This window comes from Eumetopias jubatus, unplaced genomic scaffold (assembly GCF_037043125.1).
Source record: "Eumetopias jubatus isolate StellerSeaLion01/CBP00866 unplaced genomic scaffold, mEumJub1_p1.0 scaffold_14, whole genome shotgun sequence".
Lineage (NCBI taxonomy): Eukaryota > Metazoa > Chordata > Mammalia > Carnivora > Otariidae > Eumetopias > Eumetopias jubatus.
This window is the reverse complement of record NW_028274820.1, coordinates 13240385-13266068: the sequence shown is the minus strand read 5'-3', so window position 1 is coordinate 13266068 and position 25684 is coordinate 13240385. Positions and strand designations below refer to the sequence as shown.

The following is a 25684-nucleotide window of genomic DNA, read 5'->3' as shown; positions in this document are numbered from 1 at the left end:
TTAATTTTGCATGTCCTGACATTCAGGAGCATATTGGTTGCAAGCAGAGACTGATTTTTTTACCCAAAGCCTTTACTTTTGATTAAGTCTTGCAATTATTTAGAATATAGACATTAAAAAGTAAAAGTCATACTTTGCTACTGCCTTTTTTTTTTTCAGTTGAGGGAATGTGCATGCTACGATGTCTCAACCAAAATTAAACTAAAAACACTGATGACATATTGCTTATTGTTGTTATGCAGGTGAGAGCTGCGGACGCTGGCTGAAGCTTAGTCTAGGCAGAGGGCTGAGATCATTGCTCTAAGTCCAGGAAATACATCTTTACCAGTTAGCTGCAGTATAAAATGAGCATTTTGAGTAGAAATACTCGGGCTTGCCTTGAGTTCTTTTACTGAAAGAACTCAGTATACCTGAAACTAATATAACCTGCATGTTAACTATACTGGAATACAATACAATACAATAAAACACAATAAAATACAATAAAATAAAAAAGAACTCTGTAAATCTTGTGGTAACTGAGGCCCAAGCCTTTAGCATTAAATCAGTGAAAGTCAATATACTGAAACAAAGCTCCACATAAATTAGTACAGCTAGTACAAATTACTGAATATGGGTAAAATTCGTGCTCCTTTTGTTACTGTTTTGCTTTGTTTTTGTTTTTGGCATTATCAATAAACTCTTTTTAAGTGTAGCTGGATCATTTCCTGAGGTTTTCCATGTATACTGGAGAATGTCCCACATATGGGACACAATGTCGAAAATCAGAGGCAAAATGTTTTTCACGGTGATCAATAATAGTATTTGGATTCTACCCCAGCTCAAAATTTATATGAAGAGCAATCTGTTGCTCTCTTCTTTTTTTCATCTTGGTCCCTTTCTCTCATGTTGCCTCAAAACACGCTTATGTTCTTTCTTTGCTCTACCCCTCCGTCCTTCCCACCTTTCCTCCTTATTTCTTTCCTTTCTTCCCCTGGCTTTACTATCCTTGATTTGTTGCTACAGTAAAATTGATCTTATTATAATTTTGGGGCTAGGATAGAATTCCGAATACTTGTTATTTTTGGGCATCTTGGAAAAAAAAAAAGAAAAGGCCAGTGATTATGCTAAAGTAGGTCTGAGACTGAAAACAAGTTTAATGGGAGGTAGAGGAGAGGAGATCGAATTTTAGAAGTGGTGCACTGAGGTGAGACTCCTGACAGATGCCCATATTGCCCCTTTCTTATGGTGGTGGTGATTATTGCTAAGACAGTATTCAGAAATACAAAACCCATTGGAGGGAACCGTTTTAGGAACTTCCATTGTCTGTGTTCTTTCCCAAATTTTGTCCTCTGTCTTTGTTCTTGAGACCGTGGTAGTGGTTTCTGGAAAATGCTTTTCTTCTGGTGGGTAGGACTCTGATGCTCATGCCCCAAGGGAAGGCAGGGATAAATGAAAGCATTATTGTCTTTGTCAGCATCGACCTATGTATTAGGGCAGGCTAAGCAACAGTCATCTGTATGTGAACCCACGTAATGGGACATGAAAGGGAGTTTTCCTGACCACTATCATATCTGATTTCATGTTCAGACGTTCTTATCGAGAGTCATTTAATCAGAGGTTTGTCTTGTGTCAGGAGTTTTTCTGCCCAGGTTTTCAAGATTTCTGTCAAATAGCCATTTGTCTGCAGACAAACTGAAAGCCTTCATAGTTTTGTGAAGCAATGATGATCTTTCCCTCCTGGAAATAAAAATTCTCAGTTTTTCATTTTTTGTTTCTTAGAAGTATACAACTAAACAGTACTTCTCTTATTTACAAAATATCTGTTTTTGCTAACTGTTCGGTTTATGACTTGAAAATCATCACAGTGTTCTTGTTTGCCTAAACAACACCGTGGTTAGAAAAGGGGGAAGAAAGAATCTAAAGATGGGATTTCAGTTTGTCCAACAGTATTGAATTTAAGCCTGGTCTTTGTTTTTAATTATCAAGGAAGCATAGTGGCTTAGTGTTTTTTTTTTTCTTTGTTATCATCTAAGAGGTTTTTTTTTTTTCCCCATCTGAGAGTGATTTTGAAGAGAGTAGGACTATAAACCAGGAATTGCAAAGTTAAATACTAAAATACGCCAGGCAGGTAATTAAAATGAGTGAAGTGAGCCAGATAAACGGTAGGGAATGGTGGTGGAGATGGGCTAAGGAGGTATCGCACTACTCACTCCAGCATTTGCTGCCATGTGAGATTGTGGTCCCAAGTGTGGTGTATGCTTGTAAATGTTCCACTGGCTTTCTTCAAGAAAAAAAAGAGCTGTGATCTGTAGCATTTGATAATTCTCATTTGTGTAAATTTTTCCACGTAGCTAATTTCAAGCCTCTACTGAGATTGTTACTGAACATGTTTGGAGGAGGTATTATCAGTCACGTCTGCAGAGCCAGCATAAGCTAGTTCTACCATACCACTGCCCAGTGTAGCCAGATTTCCAATTTTTTGAAATAAGAAATTTGCATTTTTATATACAACTTTTTAATTTTGGAAATACTACGTAGCCGAAACAAAATATAGTCGTGAACTGAATCATGCTCATGAGCTGCCACTTCGCAACCCCTGGAGGTAAATCGCTGATAACTTGTCTTAGAGATCTTATTAGAATTCATTTTTTGCAACTTTATAGTCTAACTGCAGATTTAATCAATGGTTTTATTCAAATGATTTGATTCAATCAAACGTTGATTTTTTTTTAAAATTTTAATTCCAGTATAACTAACATACAGTGTCATATTCCTTTCAGGTGCAAATGTTGACTTTTAATCAGTGGTTCCACTGGCATTTTTCTGAACCAACAGTGTTTTAATGTGTGTTTAATATTTATAAAAGTTAAAAAGATTTGCAGTTCAGAAATTTCTTTCATTAATAAAAACAATCAATATACTTGGAATTTCTAAAGCTGACTAACCTGTTTTGCCGTCCGTGGGAATTGTTTTTCCTAGATGGATTATTTGTATCCATGAAGGATGGAAAACAATCTAATTCATAGAAATTACTAAATTGTTATATAGTAAAACCCCATGTTAGCTGTTTGGTCTGTATTTGCTTGGATAATATGTTTTTTTAAAAGGGTAATTTTTCATGGTTCTTCCTTTTGAGTGTTTTGAAAGTGCTCTTACAGTGTTATTCTGAAATCATAAACAGAGTTGTGAGAAAGTTGGTTATGTTTTGCAAACTTGAGTCAGGGTTCAGAACTTTGTTGTGAGAAGCTAAGCTGAGACTGAGACTCAGGATCCAAATTTCTTTCCACAAAAATGCTGAGGATGTCAAAAAGATTCAAAGACTCTGCCCTCTTCAGAACTGTCTCGCCCTCCATTTGTGGTTAAGGAGTAGGTGGAGGATGTGGCTTAAGAGAATGATCATTGTCTGATGAATATGAGAATTGACACAACAAAGCAGAGTGGCTCCTTAAGGGTTCTATCATGTTACAGTCTTCCAGCATATAAAAACAGATTTGAGGATATGTTAGAATGCAGATCATATGCAAATGTCCCAAATGAGGGGCATATGAGAATATGGTTATATGATACAGTATGTCATCAAAGGCTGATTCTGTCGGTGTACCTTTGAGGTCTCTTAGAGGTGAGGTTGAAAAGTCCAAACACGTCCACAATTTGCAGCTTAGATCTTAAAACCCATCCAGCTTGTGCTGCGCTTGTCGATGATGAGTTCTGACTGTGATATAAGTTAGCTAAGGTCTGAAATCAGTTTCCTTGATTTTGATGTCTGGTGAGATGTTAGTAAGAATAGAGATGAGATTGTGTTTGTATAGATAGCAGAGTATTCTCATTGTTTCTGTTCCTGGGAAGAGACTCTCAAATTAGTAAAGATGGCTATAACATGGCAGTTTTATTTGTTAAAAGCATTTTGTGTGTTGGTGGCAGGAGGGGGCAGGGAAGTGTGAAAAAGAATGTGCTTATCATACAAAGTCAACTTTGAGACAAGTCCCCGAGGCCTGCTTCCAGTCAGATTGCTGCCCCCAAAGTCCTCACTAGGCTTCACATGTTTAACAGGTCTCCTTACTAGATTCTGTGTTCCATGAGGGCAGAGAATCCATCTCTTTCACGACTATGTTTCTAGCACCTAGGGCGCTGCCTGCAACAAAGTAGTCACTCAAAAAATATTTGCTGAATGAAGCAATGAAATGTAAATTCAAGATTAAAGTTTTCAAGTAAGACAGAATTAGTATATAAAATTACTGAATGTGTTTTTTCTCTCTTGGTGTCCTTAGAGTTGTTTTTTTAAATCACTGAGTTGGTTTTGTTAACTAACATGGCAGTCCCTGGCACTGTGTACCTATATTCACTGCATGAAGTTTTGCTTGAATTATAATGACGTAACACATATTTTACCTGCTGAATCATTTGGTCACTGACATGATTTCTTGTCCTAATTCACACTGGGCTTTGTGCCTTTCCCTTGAACTCCCATGAGGACACTTTAAGAAGAGTCACCACTAAAGAACTTAATCAGGTGCTGCATGCTGGTGAGTCTGTTATTCTGGGAACCGTTCCACAGAAGCTTGGGAGAGCAGTGCCCTGCGACATGGCCAGACAAAAATCATCATCTGAATCACCTTTACATTCCTGGACTTTAATCAGTGAGATGGATCAGATGTAGGCAGAGTGTGCAAATTAATTTTTGTTCTCATATCAGAACTTGGTTGATAAACTGTTGTTGTATGCAGGGTTGTTTTATATAGCTCTGCAACTTAAAGGTTTTAGGAAAATGACTCAATTATAAAATCCTTCTCCCATGAACTTGGGGGAAATGCCTGAAATTCCACTAAGAGAGATTCATTCCTTTAGCTCTAAGGCTTTTGTGTCTTCATTAATTTTCTATTAAAGACGATAGACCCTGGAAAAGGTAACCTCACAAACGGTCTTCACTTGACACCATTTTTGGTAATTTGGCTACACATTCCAGCTATTGTTCTGTCTCTTTCCCCCTTTCACTGCCAAACTTAACATATTATTTGTATTTGAGTTTTCTGCTTTCTACCTGCTTTTCTTAATCCTTTTCGTTATGATACCCACTCCAGTCACTCTTCTGGCAGATACTGCCTTTGAAGGCTAATTTCTTTTTGTTGAGTCCAAGGTGCTCAGTGTCCTCCTTCTTGACCTCACTCGGCTGTTTGACACACGTTCAACACTATTCCTTTTACCGAGTTTCTCCGTTGGCCTCCAGACACCACACCTTCTGTTATACTTACTACCTTTAGATTCCGTGCAAGTTCTGTTCTTTTTGTCCTCTACTTGGTTGACTCTAGTGCTGTGCCCTCGTCCTCTGCTTTCCCTGTGAGTACCCATCCTAGTCATCTTCGATGGCTTCAGCCTTGTGTTAATTCCCTATTGCCACATAGTAAATTAACACAGATGTGGCTTGAAATAACACAGACGTATCATCTCATCGTCTCTGTGGTTGAAGAGTCCAGGAAGGGCTGGATCATCTGCTCAGGACTTAAAAACCTACAGTCAAGGTGTCTGCTGGTCTGCGGCTCTCACTTGGGACTCAGAGTCCTCTTCCAAACCCATTCTGGTTGTTGGCAGAATGTAGTTCCTGTGGCTGTAGAGCTCATGCGGGCTCTGTTGTCAAGGCCAGTGGGAGCATGTCTCCCTGAGCGTAACTGTGATTAATTAATTATTTTTAAAGTTTTTATTTAAATTCCAGTTAGTTAACTTACAGTGTAATATTAATTTCAGGTGTACAATGTAGTGATTCAACACTTACATACAACACCTAGTGCTCATCACAAGTGCGCTCCTTAATCGCCATCACCTATTTCACCCATCCTGCCCCCACCTCCCGCCACACCCCCCCCTCCACCCCGGCCCACCTCCCCTCTGGTAACCATCAGTCTGTTCTCTATAGTTAAGAGTCTGTTTCTTGGTTTGCCTCTTTCTCTCTTTTTTACCCCCCTTTGCTCATTTGTTTTGTTTCTTAAATTCCACGTATGAGTGAGATCATATGGTATTTGTCTTTCTCTGACTGACTTACTTCACTTAGCATTACACTCTCTAGCTCCATCCGTGTTATTACAAATGGCAAGATTGCATTCTTTTTTATGACCGAGTAATATTCTAGTGTGTGTGTGTGTGTGTGTGTGTGTGTGTGTGTGTGTGTGTGTGTGTGTACCACATTTTCTTTATCCATTCATCAGTTGATGGAACTTGGGCTGTTTCCATAATTTGACTATTGTAGATAATGCTGCTATAAACATCGGGGTACATGTATCCCTTTGAATTACTCTTTTTGTATTTTTGGGTAAAAACCTAGTAGTCCAATTGCTGGATGGAAACCTCCATACTCTTTTCCAGAGTGGCTGCACCAGTTTGCATTCCCACCAACCGTGCAGGAGGGTTCTTCTTTCTCCACATCCTCGGCAGCACCTGTTGTTGCTTGTGTTGTTGACATTCTGACAGGTGTGAGGTGATGTCTTGTAGTTTTGATTTGTATTTCCCTGATTATCAGTGATGTTGAGCATCTTTTCATGTGTCTGTTGGCCTCTGTCTTCTTTGGAGAAACGTCTGTTCATGTCTTCTGCCCATTTTTAAAACTGAATTATTTGTTTTTTGGGTGTTGAGTTTGATAAGTTCTTATATGTTTTGGATCCTAACCCTTTATCAGAGATGTCATTTGCAAATATCTTCTCCCATTCCGTAGATTGCCTTTTAGTTTTGTTGATTGTTTCCTTTGCTGTGCAGAAGCTTTTTATTTTGATGTAGGTCCAATAGTTTATTTTTTATTTTGTTTCCCTTGAGACATACCTATAAAGAATTTGCTATGGCCGTTGTCAAAGGGGTTACTGCCTGTGTTCTCCTCTAGGATTTTTATGGTTTCAGGCCTCCCATTTAGGGCTTCAATCCATTTTGAATTTATTTTTGTGTGTGGTGTAAGAAAGTGGTCCACTTTCATTCTTTTGCATGTTGTTTCAGTTTTCCCAACACCATATGTTGAAGAGACTGTCTCTTTCCCATTGGATATTCTTTCCTGCTTTGTCCAAGATTAATTGACCATATAATTGTGGGTTCATTTCTGTGTTTTCTATTCTGTTCCATTGATCTACGTGTCTGCTTTTGTGCCAGCACCATACTGTTTTGATCACTAGAGCTTTGTAATACAAGTTGAAGTCTGGAATTGTGATGCCTCCAGCTTTGTTTTTCTTTTTCAACATTCCTCTGGCTATTTGGGGTCTTTTGTGGTTCCATACAAATTTAGGATTGTTTGTTGTAGCTCTGTGAAAAATGCTGTTGGTATTTTGCTAGGGATTGCATTAAATCTGTATATTGCTTTGGGTAGTATATACATTTTAACAATATTTGTTCTTCCAATGGCTTTCCATTTCTTTGTGTCGTCTTCAGTTTCTTTCGTCAGTGTTTTATAGTACTCAGAGTACAGGTCTTTCATGTCTTTGGTTAGGTTTATTCCCAGGTATCTTGAAGTTTTTGGTGCAGTTGTAGATGGGATTGATTCCTTTATTTCTCTTTCTTTTTTTTTAAGATTATATTTATTTATTTGTATGAGAGAGAGAGAGAGAGAGAGAGAGAAAACATGAGCAGCGGGGAGGGGCAAGGGGAGAGGGAGAAGCAGACTCCCCTGCAGAGTAGGGAGCCTGATGTGGGGGCTCCATTCCAGGACTCTGGGATCATGACCTGAGGTGAAAGTAGACGCTTAACGGACTGAGCCACCCAGGAGTCCCTTAATTTCTCCTTCTGATGTTTCATTATTGGTGTATAGAAATGGGATAGATTTCTGTATATTGATTTTGTATCCTGTGACTACCGAATTCATGTATCAGTTCTAGCAATGTTTTGGTTCAGTTTCACCTTATTTTAAAAGTTTCTCTGACTAGATCAGGCCCATTCCCCACAATTTTCCTTTTTTATTAACCGATGGTCAGTTGATTACTGACCTAATCATGGAAGTGACATCCCATCAGAAAAGGAAGGGATTATATGGGGTGCCTTGCCAGGGGATGGGAATTCTGGTGGCCATCTTAGAATCATGCCTATCATAGTCTTTGTGTGGATGGCCCCCGAACATCTATGGCTTTCTCTCACCATCATCTAGGCTCCAGCAGCTGGATATATAACCAATCATGGGTATCTCCACTTGGACATGCCAACCACAACTTTAAATCAGTATATTCTCCTCCCCAAACCCCCAACAAACAGAAACCCCAGCCTATTTCTTTACCAGGAAAGCCATTTCTGTGAGCAAATTCACATTCCTTTTAGGGTCCAGGCTGAAACCATTGGAGCTCCTCTGTACTTTCTTTTCTATTCCCTGTAAGACTACAGGGAATTCCTTTCTCCAGATGTCTCTCAGACTTGCCATTTCTTCTGTTCTCACAGCATCCACATCTTAGACCCATGCAAGCTCAATAGAGAATTAGAGAAGTTACCTTGGACTAACATGGCTAAAGAAAGTGTCTAAAGCTCTTCTTAAAATGAACCACAACTTTCTGGAGAACAACCAGCATCTTGGGCTCTATGGAACATTAAAAAAACTTTTTTTTAAAGATTTCATTTATTTATTTGCGAGAGAGAGAGAGAGAGAGAGAGCAAGCACGGGGCAGGAGGCGGTAGGGGCAGAAGGAGAGGGAAAAGCAGACACCCTGCTGAGCAGAGAGCCCAATGCAGGGACTCGATCCCAGGACCCTGGGATCATGACCTGAGCTGAAGGCAGACGCTTAACTGACTGAGCCACCCAGTGTCCCAGGTCTCTATGGAACATTGAAGGGGATCATCCAGGTCAGTGGGAGTCAGCCTTTAGTCAACTTCTTAGCCTCTGAATTCCCTCCTAGGACCTATTGGTACCCCTATTACAGACTCACCCACCTCCACTCCCAGGCTGATTCTGACTTAAGGGAAGAGTTTGTAATTTCATCTCTCCACCCATTCATAAGTCGTGAGTATCATCATATACTCCCTTTTAGCCCAGTGAGGTCTTGAACCCTGAAGATTCCCTTTTTCTCCCTGGGCTGTTTTTGTTGTTTTCCTTACCCTGCAGGTGAAGCCTTGGGCCCTGACATGGCTCTCTAACTGAGCCTCTCTGCTTATCCATTTGGTACATGGTAAAAGAAGGAATGGACTTGTTCTGTTTGACTCCAGTGGGCAGAGCCAGGGTTTAGAGGGACAAAGAGGCAAATCTCAACCTGTTCTTTGCATTCTCTGAAGATGCATTCTACTATTCTGCTTTCCTGTGGGGATTGCATCCAAATTTTCTCTTTTTCACTTGAAATATTTCTTCATCAGGGGTGCCTGGGTGGCGGACTCTAAGCATCTGACTCTTGGTTTTGGCTCAGGTCGTGATCCCAGGGTCGTGAGATTGAGCCCTGTGTTGGGCTCTGAACTCAGCGTAGAGTCTGCTTAAGACTCTCTCTCCTGCTCTTTCTGCCTCTCCACAGCCTCGCGCCCCTCTAAAATAAATAAATAAATAAATCTTAAAAAAAGATTCTTCTCCCAAGTTAGAGGAAAACTGTGTCATTTATTCATTTTCCCAAGTTTAATAATTACTGAGGGCCTACAGCATCTCTCAGGTAGTGTTCCTGCTCTTGGGGAGAGAAGCAAATGAATCACACAAGTCTTTTCCCTCATGAAGCCTCCATCCTAATAGAGAGCTAGAAGAGGAAATGACAGCAACTGAGCCATTATTTAGGGAAGATTTCACTGAGAGATGACATTTTAAACCATAACCCCTTCACTCGTACTTCCTTTCTTATCCTTGTCAATCTTGCTTAAGACTCCATTTATCCCTTTTGCTTATTGCATAATAAAATGCACTTCAGGTTTTTTTTTTTATCTTCAAAAATAAAACCTTTATCTTCTTGCTCAACGTGTGTGAGCTGCTGTACACTCTCTCTCCTTCCCTTCTTTCTCCTTTACACAAGCCTCAAAAGTACTCTTGTGGCTCCTGTATTCTTTTCATTCATTCCTTAGTTCCCGCTAATCTTGATTTTGTTCTTACTGCTTTACTGACACTGCATCTTAATGATCACTTATGGTCTGTTCATCGAATATAATGCCTTGTCTCAGTTTTTATTTTTATTCATTCATTCAAAAAGAACCAATACTTTTCCATCTCTGCCGTGACTTTGCCTATAGCAGTTCTTTCATGTAAAGAAGGAGGCCCTTTTCCTTGTTTTCACATGACTGCATTCCCTTTACCAAAGGGTCAGCTCAAATGTCACTTTTTGTCTTTACTTGATATTTTTTTTAAAAGTCTCTTGTGGGGCTGATTATTTCTATTTTGAGTTACAGATTTTAACTTTCTTGAGAGAGAAAACTCTCTTTTATTGATTTTGGGATCTCTGACTGCACCTGACAGAGTGCTCTGCATGTAAGGCCTTATTAAATATCTGTGCTAAATGCATGAAGGAAGCAATAAACAAAAGCAACTTTCATTTCTCATAACTTCTTTTTAAAACTAGTGTTGCAGAACAATGTATTACTTTATTCTAAAACAGAAATTAAAAAAATATTTTGAGTATGGTTGACACACAACGTTACATTAGTTTCAGGTGTACAGCATAGTGATTCAACTTCTCTGTACTTACGCTGTGCTCACAAGTGGAGCTCCCATCTGTCACCATAGAGTGCTGTTAAAATATCACTGACTATATTCCCTATGCTGTGCCTTCTATTCCTGTGACTTATTCATTCCAAAAATGGAAGCCTGTATCTCGCACTCCCCTTCACCCATTTTGCCCACCCCTTCTTACCCCTTCCCTCTGGCAACCATCAGTTTGTTCTCTATATTTATAGGTCTGATTCTGCTTTTTGTTTGTTTATTCATGTGTTTTTAAAAACAAATAATTTAAAGATTTATTTATTTGAGAGAGAAAGAAAGAGAAAATATGTGAGGAGGGGGGCAGAGGGAGAGAGAATTTCCAGCAGACTCGCCACAGAATGCAGAGCCCAACGTGGGGCTTGATCCCAGGGCCCTGAGATCATGACCTGAGTGAAACCAAGAATCGGACACTTAACTGATTGAACCACCCAGGTGCCCCAAATACAAATATTTTAAAGAATGAAGTTATATAAAATGTAAAACCATATTTGAAGAAAACATTTGAAACTGAAGACATCATAGGACTAAATAAGTAAACCATGTCATTAAATGTTACTTTTCTATATTTCCACTTACTCATCACATTTTTTCTTTTAGTTATTCATAACCACTTTTTGAGTGATATGATTGACTGGGTCAGTGGTTAATGGTAAGAAATATGTTTGATGTATTATCCTAAACATGCTTTTGAAATTCTGTCTCTCTGTGTTGTCTGGTCTTACCTTCTGGCATTTGATATCCAGTTTCTTCATGTCTGATTTTGATTCAGATGGATTGGCAAAATTATTCTGAGTATAATGCAAATATTTTTTCTTTTGAGTTCAGTACATAAAATAAACATTAGTATGATTTGACTACCATTAGTGATAGTTCAGAGGAATGTGAAATGTGTATGCTCCTTTCATTAAGTTAAAAAATTGCCATGAAGAGAAGGATTTGATAATATGTTCTTCCTTTGCTAAACAAATAAAAGTAGAGATTTTAAAATTACATAACAGCTCTACTGGTTTTTTTCAATATTTACAAGTAAAATGTTTATAGGTTGAAGTTAATTTCTAATTACATTGGAATAGAAGCCAAGACATAGTTGCAGCAAAGCAGAAGTCTTTGAATCTTAAGTATTACATAATAATTAAGGTCAAACTTATCTGTAGAGGTTTACCTAATAGAAAAAGAGGTTTAATGACAGATTTTTCTTTACCAAGGTAGGACAGTCCCATGAAACTTGCCCAGGATCATGGCCATTCAGAATTTTTTTTTTTTTTTTTTTTTTTTAGACACAGAGAGAATACAAGCAGGGGGAGCACAGAGGGAGAAGGAGAAGCAGGCTCCTCACTGAGCAGGGAGCCCGATGTGGGGTTCGATCCTAGGACCCCAGGATCATGACCTGAGCTGAAGGCAGATGCTTAACCATCTGAGCCACCCAGGCGCCCCTTCATTCAGAAATTTTAAGGAGTCTGATTCTGTATGAAATGTAGTATAGGAGGCCAGGATCTAGACTAGCTGAGTTCAGGTCCCGGCTTATCCATTTACTTGGTATATAATCCTTGGGCAGATTCTAAACTGCCCTGTGCCTCAGTTTTCTCATTTGTAAAATGGGTCTCTCATATAGTTGTCATGTGGATGAAATGAGATAATTCACATAAAATGCTTAGAACAGTACACAATAAGTGCTTAATAAGCATTAGCTTTTAACATCAGCTACTAGTGAATACTAGAAGCTTGAAATGGTAAATGTAGTATGAACAGGTAGAATTCTTATTCTTTTTTCAACATGGGACAGCCAAAATACCTTCTCTACTCCTGAATGTTCTTCCTCAACCCTAATGATTCTGAAGGATTCCATTTACTTTAAGGTGTGAGGGACAAAGTGTGGCGGATTAAATTGCATAGGAAGTTTTGACATGTAAAGTAATGGTGTTAGGATGAAAAAGATGTCAGGATCTTAACAGTTCTTTCTGATGGGAGGATAAGTCTTAAAAGGTGTATTCTCTATGAATGCTGGCCCCTTCATTTTTTTTTTAATCTGTTTCCCCCAGAAGATGTTTTATAGTTAGTGAATGAGTGAAGTTGAGCAGAAGAATGTGAGGAGAATTACTGATTCAGTGAGTGACGTGCTTTCTAAGCAAATGTAAAGGACAACTGAATGATTGTGTAGGGATTCCAGTCCACTTGAGTGATTTGGGGGCCCATGCAGGGAATATAGACTGTGAAGCCAAGGATATGATGAAGGATGCAGAACGTGAAACCAAGCGCTACGAGGGTGAGAGGGAGTGGGAGCCGGGAGGTTGGACAGAGAGAGAGGAGGTAAGTGGTGTAGGGATGGGTTAGAAAGTAGAGTGACCTGCGTGTGAACCGTAGTTTTGCCATTGACCACCTTGCTGTTCTAGGTGTATCTAGGTGAGACACTGAATCTCCCTAGGCTTAGTTTTCCCATCTGTAAAATAGAGGTTGTAATACCAACCTCACATGAGATAATTTGGTTTCATTCATTGTCCGCTTTATATTGCATATAACAGTTGGCTTCTCCAGTTCTTATACATCAGTGGCTTCCTGTATCCCAGATCCTTACCCAGGCCTGCAATAGCTACATGATCTGGCGCTTGCCTGCTTCCTTAACTGTCTCTTCTACTTACCATGTTCCAGAGACAGTGACCTTCTTTCTGTTCTGAAATATGGTAAATTTTTACCGCAATAAAGTCTCTTAATTGATGTTGTTGCCTAGAAACATTGCCCTACATTTTTCACATGCTTTCTACAGGTCTCAGGTTAAGTGTAACATCTTCCGAGAGGCTTTTACTAACCTGCTAGTCTAGAAAAGCCCTCTTATCATTTCTTGATGTTTTCGTGTTTGTTTAGGCCTGAATGTACCTTACCGTGGAGCATAAGTTTCATGAGAGTGCAACCATGTCTGTCTTGTTCACAGTTATATCCCCTGTGCCTTGAACAGTTCCTGGCATGTAGTAGGTGTGATATCAAGATTTTTGAATAAGTGAATGAATGAATGAGGTGCTGGTTGACACTAAAATAAATAATAGTTTATTATAATATATTAATATAAATAAAATAAACATTCCCTTTCTTTACCTTATGACTCCTCTTTTTTTGGTGCTTTCCTATAAGACTGGAACAGGACATCTACAGATGAACCTGGGGGTGCCTGGGTGGCTCAGTTGGTTGAGCCTCTGACTCTTGGTCTCAGCTCAGGTCATGATCTCAGGGTTGTGAGATGAAGCCCCGCATCCAGCTCCATGCTTAGCAAGGAGTCTGCTTGAGATTCTCTCTCTCCCTCTGCCTTTGCCCCCACTTGTTCTCTCTCTCTCTCAAATAAATAAATCTTGAAAAAAAATAAAGATGAGCCTGGAGCATTTTGTAGTGCCACAAGAAAAGGAAGTGCTAAAAACAAAAAAACCTCACAATGATGGGGTTTATGTCAGAGAGATGCAGGAGCCAGTTGTGAAAGAGCTTCCAGGGACCAGAATGGAATGATTTGAGCAACAAAATAAAGTAGTATTGGATTATAACCCAGAGTATAAAATAAATACCCATGACTCTGTGCTGATATAAAGAAATGATTGAATAAATAAATAGGGGAGAAGAGACAAAGTTCCTGTGCAGAATTCTAATAATGTATGGGGACAGTTCATCCTCAAGAAGGAGGAGCATAACTCCTCACCCCTTAAGTGTGGGTTGTGCTTGATGACTTCCTTCCAAAGAGTACAGTGTGGAAAGGGGGAGAAGAAAAAAGAATGATTTTGCAGTGGAGATCCCTGATAACCACCACCTCAGGCAGGTGGTCAAGGTCAACACCAACAGTGATAAGTCCTATCCATAATTTGTACCTTTGATATAATGTGATGAAAATGGCACTTTACTTTTGTGGGCTTTCTTCCCAAAATCCAAACCCCTATAAATCCAAACCCATAATTTTCTAATTATGAGAAAAACATACAAAAAAGTCCCCATTGAGGAACATTCTCCAAAAAATATCTGATCCATACTCCTCAAAACTGTCAAAGTCAATGTGTGATAAACTGTTACAGTCAAGAGTAGCCTAAGGAAACAATGACTAAATATAACGTGTGATATGTACCCTGAATGGGATCTGGGAACTGAAAAGAACATTAAAAACTAAGAAAGTCTGAACATATGGACTTTAATAATAATGCATCAATGTTGGCTCTTTAATTGTAAAAAACGGATCACACTGAGGTAAGATGTTAATAATAGGGGAATTGGGATGAATAAGTCAATGGGGATGAAAGGCACAGTAGGGAATATAGTTGGTCGCTCTGTAATAGATGTATGGTGGCAGATGGTAGCTACACTTGTGAGCACAGCGTAAGTATAGAGAAGTTGAATCACCATGTGGTACACCTGAAACGAAGGTAACATTGTGTCAACTAAAATTTAAAAAATAAATAAAAATTGCAGTCAAGCAGAGAAAAAAATAAAAGTAATAGGGGAACTGGGTGTGGAGTATATGGGAACTCTTTACCATCTTGGTAAGTTTTCTGTATTCTCCACCTGTTCTAAAATAAAAAGTTGAGAAAAATTGTAAACGTTTCCCCACATGGGACTATATTCTTCTGTTGCATCATTTGAAATGCCTACTTTGTCTGCTGTTACATATGGACATCGTAGTTTATTTAACTTACCCCCCATTTTGGGCTATATTGGCACTGGTAGTTCGTACTTGCATCATTGGCCATATGATTAGAGGAAGGGCTGTTTTTGACATGGAGACTCACCTTCTCTTGTTTTATCTTATTTATAATTTCTTCTCTAATTTTACCTCTTTATATTTTCCCTTAGGGAATGACTTAAATACTTTCTAGATGCTGGTGACTCCAGCCCGAATGATTGTCTCACAGGTATCTCCAATTCAACATATGCAAAGGTGGATTCTTATTTTCTTTCCCTTCACCTTGTTCCTCTCTCTGACTCCCTTATTTCTGTTAATGCCTTCAAGCTTACCCAGATATTCAGGCAGAAACCTGTTCTGTCCATTCTGTCCCTAACATATTTCTTAAACCCACCAGTTTTTCTGTTTCCACTGCCACCAACCTAGTCTGAGCTATCATCAACTTATGCCTGGACCTTCACAATCTCCGTAACTGGCCCCTTTTTTCTCTTGTCTCTATTTAGTCCATTCTTTGGATTTAATTGCAAATGCAGTGGGAAGCCCTATGAGTTTTAAAAAGAAGGATGATGTGCTATAATTCTTGATTTATTTTTATTTTTAAAGATTTTATTTATTTATTTGATAGAGAGAGACACAGTGAGAGAGGGAACACAAGCAGGGGGAGTGGGAGAGGGAGAAGCAGGCTCCCCGCCGAGCAGGGAGCCCGATGCGGGGCTCGATCCCAGGACTCCGAGACCATGACCTGAGCCGAAGGCAGACGCTTAACGACTGAGCCACCCAGGCGCCCCTAATTCTTGATTTTAAAATGATCATGGTGAGGAGCTCCTGGCTGGCTAAGTCAGCGGAGCATGCAACTTTGGATCTCGGGGTTGTAAATTCAAGCCCCACGTTGGGTGTAGTGATGACTTAAAAAAATAAAACGATCATTTTGAAAGGTGTGCAGAGAATGACTCCTTACCCATGACCTGCAGGAGGTGGTGTGATCTGTCATCCTCTCCGATTTCATTTCCCATCTTTTTCTTGTCATGCTTCACTTACATTGGTCTACTTTCGGATTTTTTTTCCTTTTCTCTTTTTTCTTCTCTTTCCTATATGCCACTCTCTTGCCTTAGGGCTTTCACCCATGTTATTCTCTTTTAAACTTCTCCCCATGGCAGTTCCCGTAACTGTTTAGTTGTCTTCTTCACTTTTCTTAAGTCCAAAGAGGGCAGGACTACATCTTTCCATTTACTTTTGCATACCCAGTACTTCACACAATGCCTTCTACAAAGCAGCACTCGTATTTGTTGAATAAAGAAACTAATAATTACTGTTTTCATTTGTGTGTTAAAAAAATTAGTGCAGAAGCTCTACGTTAGGTCCTGTGAGAATGTACGAAGAGTTTGCAGTACACAGTTCTTACCCTGAAATAGTTCCAGTTGAAAAGGAGGGATAGGATCAGCTATGAATAATACTGTAGCATGGGAGGACACTATAGTTGGAGGAGTTTAGAGTTCTGTCATTAACCAGCTGTGTGACCTTAGATAAGTTATTTCCTTCTCTGTTTCTTTCTTTTTTTTTTAAAGATTTTATTTATTTATTTGAGAGAGAATGAGAGATAGCACGAGAGGGAAGAGGGTCAGAGGGAGAAGCAGACTCCCTGCTGAGCAGGGAGCCCGATGTGGGACTCGATCCCGGGACTCCAGGATCATGACCTGAGCCCAAGGCAGTCGCTTAACTAACTGAGCCACCCAGGCGCCCTCTGTTTCTTTCTTTAGCCATCTCTAATATTAAGGGGTTTGGCTAGATTTTCCTGAGGTTTTGGTTCTCAAATCTGGTGTGCAGGAATGATGCATTGGTTAAATTATTTTTTTTCCCCAGGCTCCATCCCTGGAGAGTCTGATTCAGTAGGCCCGGGGTGGGGTCCAAGAATTCTCCAGGTGATTATGATGCACAGCTAGGTTTAGGAACCACTGATCTAGGTCTTCTTAGCTAGACTATGAAGGTGAGGCCGGAATAAGGCCGGAAGGTGAGGCAGGTTAAGGTGCTGTGTTTGTTCAGAGGCAGGGAAAATAGTTTTTTGCTTCGGTGATGAGGGGGACTTAATGGAAATGGTGGTGTTGAAAATGGGCTTTCAAGAGTGGGTGGAGAGATGGGCGGGTGAAGAAGTGAAGAATGACTGGTGTTCAGTCCAGCTCAGTTGGAAGCCAGAGTCATGCAAGGGAGCAGGAGGGAAAAACCCACCAGTTATGATGCAATGGACCAGAGTTTGAGTGTTGTTTTCCCCACTTTACTCATCATACTTGGTTGTCCTTTTGGAGATGAAAGATTCTATTATTGCAGCTCAATCCTCATTTGGTAGAAGTGAGACATGGGGTGGCAGCCAGCATGGGGCTGCTGTGGAAAATAATCGGGTGTATTCTTCCTCATGTCTTTTGGGGCTGTGACCTTTGAGATCCACTTTGACCACCCCGTTGGTTTTCTGGTTAGACACACAGAATACCAGGACCCGCTATGTTATCTAAAATAATAGTTTTGCTGTCAGAATGATTATTATTAAACCAAAGTTGGCCTTTTTGTTTAGATGAAACCATATAAAGGCAACATTCTGAGTAAATTATATAGCATCCACATGATGAAATAATGAGCCTAAGTTTAGGGGATGAAAGTAATGATCTAATGCAATATTTAGAATGGGTATACAGCATATAGTTATTAACGTAAAAGTCACATCCTGCATTCTTTTGGTTTGTGGAAAATTTGTCATTAATTGCCAGGAAGCCTGATTTTTCATACATAATCACGTCATAGCTGTTGACTTTCTTCCCCTTCTCCTGCCTTAAAATACTTCATTGTAAATAGTAGATTACTCTCAGATTTGCAATGCCGCTTGTAAACAGTGGGTTGCTAAGTTTAGCCCTGTTGCTCTCTCTTTTTTAAAAATAGAATTCTTTTCCCCCCAGATTTGCCTCTGAATAGTTACTGACAAATCATGCTTTGTTTTTGGGTGGCCGTGGCTTAAAATCTTATCTAACCTTTCTGCCCAGTGGGAGCCTGCTAGTTCTGAAATGCTTTTTGTTTTCATGAGTTACCATTGTGTGGAAGAAATAGATAGAGATCCCATTTAGAAACAGTCTATCAGATGAGTTTTGAGTGTCCATTCAAAATTACTCTAAATAGGACTACTTTTATGAAATAGTTGTCAAAAGATACAGCTTAGCAAGGTAGGGTCAGAAACACAGAAGTCAAAATTGAGAAGAAAGAAAGAGGTCATGCATGGGCCAGAAATGAGGCAATCAGGCTGATCTCCAGCCTAGAATCCAGTCCATACCTACTCCTGTCAACCATCTCAGATCCATCTAGGAATCACAGGTTAACCTGAGCTCATCCAGTCAGTCCTACCTCTTTTTTTTTTTTTTTAAGATTTTATCTATTTGAGAAAAAGAGAGAGAGAGGAGGAGCAGGGGGAGGGGTGGAGGGAGAGAGAGAGAGAGAGGGAGAAGTAGAGTCCCTACTGTTCAGGGAGCTCAGTGTGGGGCTCGATCCCAGGACCCTGGGATCATGACCTGAGCCAAAGGCAGATGCTTAACCACCTGAACCACCCAGGAACCCCAGTCCACTACCTCTTGCAGCTATGCTGATGTTGGTCTATTGCCTAGCAGTTGACTTTGAAATTAAAAAAGTAGAAATACCAAGCCTCTTATGATTCTTTGCTTGCAAAGAATTACCTTTATTAATGTGGATACTTGGCCTCCAGTAGCACCAGAGCAACTTGGAGAGTGACTTTCACCGGAATTTATTTGAAAGGAACAACCCCCACCCCCACTTTCAACAGAGCTAGATCAAAGATAAACCTTTCTTAGAGAAAAACCTCAGACTTGAGAAAATTTTGCCAATTTCAGGAGGAGCTTTTATGGGAAAATGACTACAATTGCATCTCTGGTATCTGCCAGACTGTTAGGAAGAGTAATAGTCAGAGGTGTAGACCTTGGAAGCACATATAAGACCATTTACTATTTTGCAAATTATGTTTTGTGTTCATGCTGCCCAGGGTGACATTGGGGACCTGCTTCTGCTTCAACAAGAACACTTGGGGTATTACTTGCTCATATATTAGGATTTCATGCATTATTCGGTGTGATACAAGAGTTCTGCTTTAAAAAAAAAAAGATTGAAAACCATCCATTTTGGTCAAATGCCCAAGATTTTATAGAGAATGTGTCTGAAGGTCAAAGTAGTTCAATTAAATACCTACAGTCGTACAACTACTTAGAGTTGACAGAAATGAGAAACCATGAAACTGGACTTCCCATCCAGTGCATTTTTTACTACAAAATGTTGATTTGATTTTCCATTTTGAAAGACACAGAAGTGATCTGTGAAATGGTGATTAGCGCTAGGCAGCCCCAGGCAGCCCTGGAATGCTCCATGGTTCAAATGCCCGAGACCAGATGGAGGTCCAGAAGTGGATGACTCAAAGTTTATTAGTTTTGCCACCTGGGCAGTACAGCCGAACCAGCTGCCATAAGGCAGTTCCAATTTCAACAGAGCAGTAAATGAACATAAAAGTGAGTGTCAATCCCAAGAATAAAGTAAAGGAGAATGCTGCTCTAAGGAGATTCATGCAGGCTGAGCCCTATTGATAGGCTGTGTGGGAGGCAAGCCGCTGGGCCAGGTAGAGGCCAATCGCAGGTGGCTTCCCCAAGCCCTGAAAAACCACCCCTGGAGTTGTTGCAGGAGCCAAACTCAGTTTGGGATCTGTTTGACTTGCTGGCTTGGGAGACTCCCCATCACATCTGATGGTCTAGGATGGGAAAAATGAGCCCATGGTATATCAAGATTATGTTATGAGGCCAGAAGCTTTTTTTTCTGGAAACTATGGAAGGTTGTTATTAGGTTTGTCTTTCCATAGTTTGGGCCCTTGGAGGCATGGGTATTTGTGGGAACAGAAGCTCCTTGTGGCGGGTCACTGGGAATCAAGTTCATTATCCTCATGTTATCCTCATATGGAATTGAATTATTGTAGGTTTTCAAGCTATGTGTATGAAATACTGAAGGAGTCAGAGGTTTTAGGTGACCCCTTTAATAGATCTAGGGCTTTTGAAAACTGAACTAAGTATAATAATGAGGGTGTGGGGTTAGGACTAAGTTGAGAGGGGTAGAGCACTTTTTGTGTAAATGAGGATGATTCACTGAGGAATTTTAACAAGTCAAACAATTTGGATCCTCTGTGTCAGTAAGAATGCTTTGGGCAGCTAGTAACAGAAAACTTGACTGAACCGACGTAAACAAAATAGAGGTTAATTATTGTTATTTTTGTCATGAAATGAGAAATTTAAAGGAATATGGCTAATGACTGGTTCAGCTGCTCAGTGATGACAAAGGCTCTTTTTTTGTCATCTTGACAGAAAGTAAAAGGATGTGGGTGAAAAGGGGAAAGGAATGTACTGGTTGCTCATGTATTTTGCTGTGGTCTTGATGCTAAAGGCTGGCCCAAGGTTTTATCTACAGGGACGACCCCTGTCTTCAGGTAATCTTTTCCAGCGCAGAATGTTATTCATACTTAGTCTCATGCAATAATGTAATACTGCTCTTCCTTTCTTTATATGATGACGCCTGTATATTTGTTGATCTGTTTGGAGTTGCTTCTCTCTATCTCTCTCTTTTTTTTTTTCAATGACATGAAGTGAATTCAAATGAGAGCTTTTGTAGTATAACCTTCTGCTTGTGAGTAAACTACCTTTTTTTTTTTTTCTCCTGGCAGGTGGCATGTTTGACCCAGGTAGCTGCTAATTATCTTATTGGCCAAAAGGAAGCAAAACGTTGGGGCACAGCTCACGGCAGTATTGTTCCTTACCAGGTAGGAATGATACACACAACATAGGGTTGGGCTACTCTGATTTGCAGTTTTGTATGATATGAGTTTGGGAGATTATTTCCCTTTTTAAGAAAGAAAAACTTTTAGGATATCCTGTTATATATCTTTGTCTGACTATAACAAGGTTCTGTTGTTTATTTTAAATTCTGTGTTTTGCACATTTCTTCATCAGAAGATTAGTAATAGGACACTTAAATGGATCAAAGGAACTTGCTGAAAGTGAGTGACTTTTGGTCTCATCTGATGGTTTGGTTTTTTTTTCACCCCAAAGAAGCACTGATTATAGCCATTTTATAAAGCATGGTTTATTCACCATGTCAGTTATAAACCAAATGTTACCTACCCCAGCTGACAATAATATTCTCACAGGGTTGGAGTAAAATGAAAATTTGCGTGTGACGGATCTTTATTTTCAGAGCAAAGCAGATGGTTCAGGAACTGCTGTTCTTTATTAAGTGTCTAAACTTGTCCTTAGAAATTCTTGACGTTGGCTAGTGTGAATGAATATGTGAAGGAACTGTGATCCTTCACAAATAAAAATGAGAACAGAAACTCCAACTCTTCTTCCAAACCCCTAACCTTTGCTTGACTCGATTGTATCATTTTCCACTGTATTTACTGATGTATCTGTTATGTCTTCTGTCAGATGTTGGAAGTTTAAGAGTAGAGGTGTCTTTTTTTTTTTTTAATCACTGTATCCTTTCTCACATCCAGCAAAAGCTCGTACCAGGCACCATATTAATATCTGTTGAAGGAAGGAGTGAATTTTACTGTGACCATTTCAGAGCGAGTGTTCTTGACGCAGCACATCAAAGCCAGCATTTTCCATTTGCCAGCAAATCCATCAACACTGCTAATCATACTTTTAGTCTTAAGAACATTATTTCCTTCGGCCACGCTACTTTCTTTCCCATTTCTTTTAATAAAAATTTGAGCAATTCAGTGACCCAACGTGAGTCTAGAATTTTTCTCCATTTCTATTTATGGTCTCTTTACATGTGAGGCGTTACTATGATTTCCCTGTAGAACTGCCTTTTGACATAGTTACAGTTGTAGAACATTTTCTTCAGTGCCTTCCCTCTTTTCTCCAGCAGTGCTTTTATTTATTTATTTTTTTAGAAGATTTTATTTATTTGACGGAGACAGAGACAGTGAGAGAGAGAGAGAACACAAGCAGGGGGAGTGGGAGAAGGAGAAGCAGGCTTCCTGCTGAGCAGGGAGCCCGACACGGGACTCGATCCCAGGACCCCGAGATCATGACCTGAGCCAAAGGCACACGCTTCACCCACTGAGCCACCCAGGTGCCCCCAGCAGTGCTTTTATGATCAGCATTAGTGACATTTTGGTTCCCTACGTCTGAGCCCTGTGTGGCTAACCCTTACACTTCTAGCCAGACCTACCATGCTTCACAAAAGTGTCAATTTTGCACTTTTTAGGTATCATCAAATTTAGCCTTCTCACTTCTCAGATAGGAAATTTCATACCTGAATTGAATAGATGGATCCCAACTCTGATCTGCCTCGTTGTTGGCTAATCCTTCAGATCCTGCTACCTTTGACAAGAGAGTGCTATGATTCCAGTGCCTTCTACTCCAACCCACACCCTCTCCATCAGACTTGCTCCTAGCTAAAGGGTTGCATCAACTAACTGACCCTCCTCATTGATGATGGAAATCCCTCTTATAGTCATTTAAGCAGAGGGACATGTTGGAACCCATGGGAATTCATCACTAATAATGGAAGTCTAGTCTTCAGTTTTTGGTGTGTGGAGAAAGTGTTTTTGACTTGGAAAGCTTTATAGTATAATTCCACATCACATCACGTGGGAGGTGTTCACTATGTTCTAGTATAAGGTTTATAGTTTATTTTACTTTATTTTTTTTTAAAGAATGTCTTTTTAAAAAGTTTGGTATAGACCTCTGCTGTCCCTCCTGAGGGTTTGCACCAAGAGCTCTGGCATCTTGGGTATGCTCTCAATTATTTCACTGTGAGGTAAAATGAAATTTAGAATCCTTGGCTTTTATTATGGTAGGAAAGGATATGGGAAGACAGAATTCTTTAAAGACAGAACTATACTTTTCCTGCTTGAATTGTCCCAGTCACATAAAGTGGATACTGTGCTGATTTGATCCAGTTGATTGCAGCTTTATTATCTGTAAGAAATAAGAGAAGATCTACTACGGTCTTTCCTCAGGAACTCAGAATTAATTTGTTTCCTCTTGGTAGAGGACTGGTTCAGCACTGTGATTAAGGAACAAATGCAAATTCAGCTTGAATGAAACTAGCATACTAAGATAGATCCTAGATATGCTTCTAGACCTTGGTCTGTTTTTAATTTTTAAAATAGATTTGGGAAATATTTTTATGGGTGAGTGCCAGGATAATTATAATTCAGTTTTCTATAATAATTATAGCTTTGCCTCTAATTTGAGTTGTCTGAGTTTTGAGCTGAACGTCTATAATGGAAGACCCTGATGGTCTCAGAAATTAGTTAGGTACCCCGCTTACTCTCCTTAATTCTTGTTGAACCCCATCTGAAAGATCACAGACCTTGAAGGCATGAATATAAATTTCTGAAAAGTAGTGATCCTTGATTTGTGTGTTATTTTACATATACGCGATTTTTAACTTCTCAGGTTGATTATCCACTTGTGTTCTTTCCTCCCTATTCTTTGCCAACTTTTTAAAAATGAATAAGCTAAACAAAAGTAGACAGCATTGAGATAGTCATTTTGCTACTTGTTGAACATATTCTGGATGCTTTTCAGATTTTTAGATTTTATTTATTTATTTATTTTAGAGCAGAGGGGTGGGGTGGGTGGAGAGAGAGAGAGAGAGAGAGAGAGAGAGAGCAAGGAAGGGGAGGGAGAGGGACAAGCTTACTCCACACAGAGTGTATAGCCCAACTTGGAGCTTGATCTCACACCCCTGAGATCGTGACCTGAGCCAAAATCAAGAGTTGGGTGCTTAACTGACTGAACTACCCAGGTGCCCCATGAGAATTCAGATTTTTAAAAAGAACTTGTGGATTTCAGTGCTTCTTTTGTTTCCATTACTGTTGGGCCTTGCCCCTGAGAAACACATAGCCCAAGGGATTAATATTTACATAATGTTCATGTAAATATATATATATTTTTAAAGAATTTATTTATTTATTTATTTATTTATTTATTTATTTATTTGAGAGAGAGAGTACGAGCAGGGGAAGGGGCTGAGGGAGAAGCAGACTCCCCGCTGAGCAGACAGCCCAACTTGGGGCTCCATCCCAGGACCCTGAGATCATGACCTGAGCCTAAGTCAGAGGCTTAATCTACTGAGCCACCCAGGTGCCCTGAAATGTTTCTCAGCCGTTCAAACAATTATATTTATAATGACTGGAGGGTTTGGGGGGCTGGGAGAGGAGAGTGCAGAAAAAGCAGTTGGCCGGTCTTCAAAAAGAATCTATTTTATTGTGTAACATACTTATCAGTGGGGCCACTTCCCTTTACATATATGATTAATATCATAATCCCCCTAATTGCATAACCTGCATTTATCCAAAACTCTCTCTCAAATTTCTTCAACATCCCAGGAGCCTGTATTTGCATGTTCTCCTCTGCCTTGTGGGCTCATGATCCTCACTTACCTCAGCCTCTCTCCAGTATCATAGAAGATCCATTCACAAATATACTCATGAAGAGAGGAGACTATACTGTATTTTTTCAAGGAAGATGGGGGAGATTTTTATACATGAAACTTGTACAATCTCAGATAGGAGGTCTCATCTTTTTAATCATGCACTTTGGCTGCTACTAGGGAGTTGCACTATCCTGAAGAGCATATCAGTCTCCCTATCGTTTCTGTTCGTCCTTCTCTCCCTTTTTATTTTCTGCTTCTCTTCGAGATCAATAAATTTCTCTACTCTTAAACAGAATTATTGTGCTTGTTAGTGCAAGCACAGATCTTTGGGTGGCCACCTTTATCCTAAATGCTTAACAACGTACTGCTTCTCTGCCCTTAGGAACGTGCTCGCATGTGGATCTAACGGAAGCCTACTCAGCTCTCTCTGTGTTCCTCATAAGACCATCTCTCTCCCAGTCTGTACTCCTTGCAGCAGGCCTTGGAGAAGCTCACGGGGTTCTGTGTCCTTCTTGTAAAACCACAGCTTCTTCAGTGACAGCGTCGCCCTCGTGATCGGTATAAACTGCCAAAGAGACCAAACCTGGGGATGAGACAACCACAACTACCTCCTTCCCTTAAAAGAACACCAATCTCATCATCCTTTAGACATTTGCCTCAATCACCACCAGGACTTTAAGCCTTCCAGGTCAACTGTTATGACCTGGACATTCATTCCCATATGGCTCTGTGCATCTCTTCCTTTGACCCAGTCATTTCTTCTGTCAACAATCTTCGTGGCTTTACAATCCACTTAGATGACCCCAGTGACATCCTTAATGATTTTTCTTGTTTTTACTTGGCCACCACTCAGGTATTTCTCAGACTTTCAGATGCATCTGAATCTCTAAATAGAGATCTTGTGAAGATGCATTGCCTGATTGCAGGTGATACTGATGCTGCACTATGAGTAAAAATGTTCCTGATCGAGACTT

General features: G+C 39.9%; 1 protein-coding gene across 1 annotated transcript in view; it reads left to right on the top strand.

Annotated features, from left to right (window-relative positions):
* Positions 1-25684, top strand: part of SUGCT (succinyl-CoA:glutarate-CoA transferase) — a 417779-nt gene that overhangs the window by 205606 nt on the left and 186489 nt on the right. The window contains exon 9 of the mRNA XM_028108970.2: positions 20980-21075. Within this exon, the coding sequence (XP_027964771.2) occupies positions 20980-21075 (96 nt within the window). The remainder of the gene's footprint in view (positions 1-20979; positions 21076-25684) is intronic.